The sequence below is a fragment of the Apaloderma vittatum genome, unplaced genomic scaffold, assembly GCF_000703405.1.
Source record: "Apaloderma vittatum isolate BGI_N311 unplaced genomic scaffold, ASM70340v1 scaffold43858, whole genome shotgun sequence".
In the NCBI taxonomy this organism is placed as follows: domain Eukaryota; kingdom Metazoa; phylum Chordata; class Aves; order Trogoniformes; family Trogonidae; genus Apaloderma; species Apaloderma vittatum.
In genome coordinates, this window is record NW_009733226.1 from 1 (window position 1) to 5,290 (window position 5,290).

Consider the following 5,290-nt stretch of genomic DNA (forward strand, 5'->3'; position numbering starts at 1 on the left):
CCAGCCTCAACAGTTCTGTGATTCTCTGATTGTCTCCGAGCTTCCTGCTCAAGTGAGTTTCAGTCACTCCCATCTAATATCCTACAGTGAGCAAGGTCGCAGGAATTCCCGATCAGGAACAACTCACCTATGAAATGACAGATGGTGGGAAAAAAAGAATAAAGATTTGCTTCAAGTGAATCTGGAACAGATATATGGAGGTATTTGCTGCCTTCTGCAAACCTGGAAAAAGAGCACAGAGCGTGACAACGACTGGAGAAGCAGCTTTGAAAAAACATGTGTTTGTTGGAGGCAAGCTGCTAATTTTACTTGCTGTTACAGGTGTGAGTTTTTCATAACCGTCATCATTAACATTATGATAAGGGATTTGTTATGGTAAGATACAGAGATGCTTGTAATACAGAACCAGTTTAATTACTGACTTTCCATTCCTTTTTGTATCAGCGCTGACGTGTTAACCCATGGCTTCCTGCATCTGAAAGCTAAATGAAAACTGGTGAAGTGAAAGCAAGAGTGCCTTCACAGCGTGCATGTGGGCAGTTTTGCAGACTCTGATTCACTTCACATGTTTTTTCTCTGTCAGAATTGTCCTCCCTCCACAAGTTCAGAGAACTCAACTCAGAGAACTAGTGCAGCAAAACACTGGTGAGGGATTTCAAAAACAGACAGATGTATGTAAGGAAGGAAAGACCAGCAATGTGAAACATCAGTGATTTAGCTTTTACACCGCTGTATTTGTAAGATTTTGCTCTGAAAGCTGTTTAGAGATGTAGGTTCTTCCCAAGGGATGGTGGTATGTGATAGGCTGGAAATGTCAAGGGCCTCCCAGTCCTCCTCTCACCCAATCCACCCACATCATGGTCGAGGGCTGTGGGACTGCACTGCTGCTGTGCTAAATCTGGAGCGGAGATCAGAAGAATGAGCTTGGAACAGCATGTGAATCTGCAGTGAACAACAGAGGTTTCCCTGGGAGTTCACAGGCACTGACTCCCCCATGAAGGGGCTCTGGTGCTGGGCCACCTCACTTTTTTTCACAAGCATGGACATCGGTGAGGGTAAACCTTCAACTACTTCACTTACAGTGTCGTAGGCTGTTCTGAGATGTTGACTTGTGCTTTGATCTTCAGATCTTTCTGAATTTGTTGGTCACAGGCCTGCTTGAAATTGCCCATGTATAACTTTGCAGGCAGTATTTCTACAGGGTACAGCTGGAAGTTGTCTAGTTCCTGCCAGAGAGAGACCAGAGGCTCAGTTTAGAGAGTGTGTTTGCTCCTGTTAGCTTGGTAAGTTCTTAAACAGAAGTCACGTGAAGAATTGAAACACACTGTCAAGAGCCTGTGACGCATTCATTCAGTCACCTGGATTTTCTGCCTATTGAAGCCTTTGCTAGATTTACTGAGAATAACCGACAGCATTGCTGTCCTTGTGGCGTTACAGGAAACAAATCCCAACTAAACAGGAGGCGGAGGGGCAGCAGTGTAACGCGTTTGTGGGGTCTTCTCCCCAGTGACTGTCTGCAAGGCTGAATGAAATCATCTGCCACCCGCGGAGCTGCAGGTGTGACAGGAAGGCTGAGAACAAAAACCCACGAGGAGCCAACAGCGCTTCCACAGCCCCCACCGACACTCTGCAGCAGAACAAAGCAGCACCCGATGATTTAAAGCAGGAGAGGACAACAGCTTCAACTGAAAGGCAGGGAGGTTGTCTGTGTCCAGTTGAATCTGAAGGGGAGGTTGAGCAGTTTGCTACCCTTCCTGAAGGAGCACAAAGGGAACTGATTTTTCTCTGCAGCGCTGCAGCATCCCACGGGTTAGCACGGTGCCACGGGCTACGTCACACAAACCAGATGTGAATAGGAACAACGGAAACAAAAGGCACCTGAGATGAGATGCTCCAGGCTGTCCAGCGCCCTCTAAACCTGCCCTGCCTCGAGTCTTCTCCTAGATGTGAAAAAAGGGTGATTGTGTCTCATGAGCTATCTCGATCAGTGTCCGTAGGTGAAATCAAACAACGAGCGCGCCAGTGATCAATGGCGGTTTCCCTTCTGGGCCTGCTGAAACAATGCAGCAGCACTTGCTCTGTCATCCTTCCTGACTGCAAGCTTTACAGACATGGAACGTGGTGCTTGGCAGGAACTGCACGGCTGTCCGAAGACATTCACTGTGTACCAGATAACCAGGGGCGAGACAGGAACCTGCTCCTTTTCATCGTTTGCTGCTGTTTGTTTAGTTATCTGTACTCTCCTGGAGGCCACTCTCGGGGTTATCAGGGAAACCTTCCCAGGTTGTTTCCACAAGCTTTCTTTCACGCAATAAAAAAGGGGAAAAAGGCAATGCACAGCTCTAAAAGAATTAGTGGAGATACTCAGGGCAAGGCTCAGCAACTCAAATTGTATCTAATTCCTTTCTTTGAAATTACTCTGATACCGGGTTTACAAATAATTCCTTAGCCATCGACAGCTGGCTATGAGCGCTAACGTCTTCTACCTGCAAATTAGTCTCACCTCACCTGAGGCATCCACAATATCTTCTGAGTCCTCAGAAAAGGATAGCAAGCTGAAAACCGCTTGTACCCTCCCCGCAGGACGAGCACGGGGCGGTGGGTGAACTGCTCTAAGCTTCGGGCATGGCGGACGGCAGTTCCTTCCTCAGCATCTGAACGAGATCAAAAAGCCATTTGCCAGGGCAGGTGCAGCGTGCAGCACCAGAGGCACAGCTGCCCCGCCGACACCAACAGCAAATTTATTCTCATTTCATCTGTCAGTCTGCAGAAAGCTTTGTTAAAAGCTCTCCTTGCTCTTTAACTGTTGCCGCAGGTCGGTAGCAGGGCGTGCTGCTTTTCACCTCTTGTCCTCATCTTTTATTCCTCTCCTGGCTCCTTCTGTAGGTCTAGATAAAGTTTTTTTCACCCTCCCTATTAGTCCTTGGGAAATGCTTGTAGTAAGTTCCCATAACAGGGAAGTGTTATTAATTTATATCTAATAATCTTAGTTTTATGGAGGCCCTTTTCTTTAGCCTGCTTGAGGCAAAAGGGGGAAAGGAGGTATCTTGAATAAACACTCCCCTCAGCGAAGTAAATTATGCAAGATGGTCGCTCCCGCTCCTTCTCCTGAGGGATCCATCCCTCTTGCCTCTGGCTCTGTCTGCCTTAGAAAGAGATCAGCACAACAGAAACCTGCTCCTGATTCTTCACACCTTCCCTCACGACTGTCGCATCACTGAGCACGCTTGCTTTATTCATTCCCCTTGCAGTCCTGGATATTTTTCTTAAAAAAATATAAAAAATGGTGTAAATCTTTGCTAAAACTATAGTAGCCTTTACAAGGCTGACAGGAGCCCAGCAAACAGGCAGAAGTGGTTCTGCACACAGCAGAACTTCTTGCCAAAGGACGTGCGAAAGCTAAACATTTCCACGGTTCGAGGAAGACTGAACGATTACACGGAAAAGTTTCCAGCTCTTCACATTTCTCGGTGAACTGCATCAAGTCACCAGCCCCATGAAAGCTAAGACTTTTAAAATACGATCGCGTGAAAGTCTTTTGTAACCCTCAAAGAAGGAAGTACTCACTCTGTGAACACACAGAACTTGAGTCGGTGCTCTCGGTCTCTAAAGCAGCACTCCTCCCTAAAAGGCAATCGTTAGACAAGTCCGATGTCAATGAAATGTGGGGAAAAACACCCCAAACCATTCCTCACGTGTGACCAGGAGCTTCAGAGGGATTGGTCCAGTGAGAGGAAACCAGGCCTGCCAGGATGCTTTGAAATAAAATCTGGGGTTTTGAGGCCTAAGAACATAGGCAACACAGTGAAGAAACAGAGGAATAGCACAGATGCTCGTTTTTCAAATAAAACCGGGTAAATTTGTGTCTCTTCCATTAAGCTCATAAAATTAAATGAGGAATGGGGAGAATACCTGTCTGGCAGTGAGGTCTCCATTGACATGGGGCACACGTACCTTCTTTCTCCTCTTCCTCACTGTCACAGCAATCCAAAGAGCTGGTCTCACAGTCATACACCACACAGTATCTGACACACCCCAACTCCTCTGAATTTGGGACCAGATACTCCCCCGTAGGACCCTACCAAAATCACAGAGGAATTCCATCAGGAGCACAGCTCCACTCTTTTTCTTGTGGCATCAACATTCCCGACATCTTGCAACTTATTCCTCTAGAGCTATGAGATGAGTTTGGGGCTATGTCTGTACTTGAGGCTGAAAGACTGGGTCAGAATTAATCAGAAATGATGCAAACTCCACCGGATTGCTTCATCAGCCACAGTGGTAAAGATGCCAGCACTGTCCCTTGTGAGACGAGGCTACAATATGTTCATTCTTGTGCAATATTTTTCCTGATATACAGCTCCCACGAGCCAATCCTTAGGGCTACTGAAGCCACGTTTGCTTCGTGACAGAACACACCCCTCCAGTGGCAGAAGTGGAACATGGCTGAAGCAGGTTCTGGGGAAGCTGGGATAATTCCTGGGGGTTTTAAGCCAATTTTGGCTCACTGCTAATTGCTAAATCCAGGGATGGTTTACACAAATGGTAATCCCCTTACCTGTTCAATCTTGTGTGCTGTAATAATGTGGCTCTCATCGTATTCACGCTGAGTACGGGCATCTGAAAGAAATAACCAAGACAGAGCAATTGACTTCTTTGATTCGGTAAAGGAAGAATCCTGTTCGTAATTCAGTCAGTGGCAATTCAGGCAGAGAAAGAGATTTGGGGTTTTTTTTTTAGAAACTGAGGCTTTCTGAGGCGGATATAACGAATGCCAACACTGACGTGAGTCCATGTGTAACACCGAGTGGTGCCAGCAGCTTTATTCCAGCCCCATGTGTGGTACCACAGCGCTCAGAGCACCAGTCCCGGCTCCATTCTGCCCTGCCCTGCCCTGCCCTGACCAGCCTGCTCTGACCTCCCCTCCTCCTCAGAGCTCTGAGACTCCTCTGCCTCTGCGCTGCCCCGGAGGTGGGGAAAGCGTTCCCAGATAGACCTCAACCCCACTCCCAAACTGGCTCACCCCCTCACCACAACATTTAATGATACTGCAATACCAGGCACGCTTTTTGGAAGTATTGGCAATGCGCAAGATGCAAATGCTTATTGGCAGTCTTTGTGTTAAGAAATCTGGTTGACGTCTAAAAGCTGCAGGAGCAGCAGGAGAGAGTGTGTTCCTGGGATGGAAGAGCTGGACACGAGGAAAGCCAGAGCAGCACTGGGTCACGGCAGCTGAAACGGGACAGGAAAAACGCCCGAACTGCAGGGCCCTTGGAATGACAAGGAGCTA

At 47.6% G+C, this 5,290-nt stretch overlaps 1 protein-coding gene across 1 annotated transcript; it reads right to left on the minus strand.

The window, feature by feature from the left end:
• Positions 1–127: 127 nt before the first annotated feature.
• Positions 128–4,678, minus strand: STYXL1 (serine/threonine/tyrosine interacting-like 1; the record flags this gene model as incomplete). The annotated part of the gene is made up of 6 exons (XM_009875778.1): positions 128–222; positions 1,081–1,226; positions 2,509–2,654; positions 3,568–3,620; positions 3,951–4,078; positions 4,559–4,678. Coding segments are annotated over 6 exons (688 nt in total), but the record flags the coding sequence as incomplete, so codon positions are not given.
• Between the last annotated feature and the right edge of the window lie 612 nt (positions 4,679–5,290).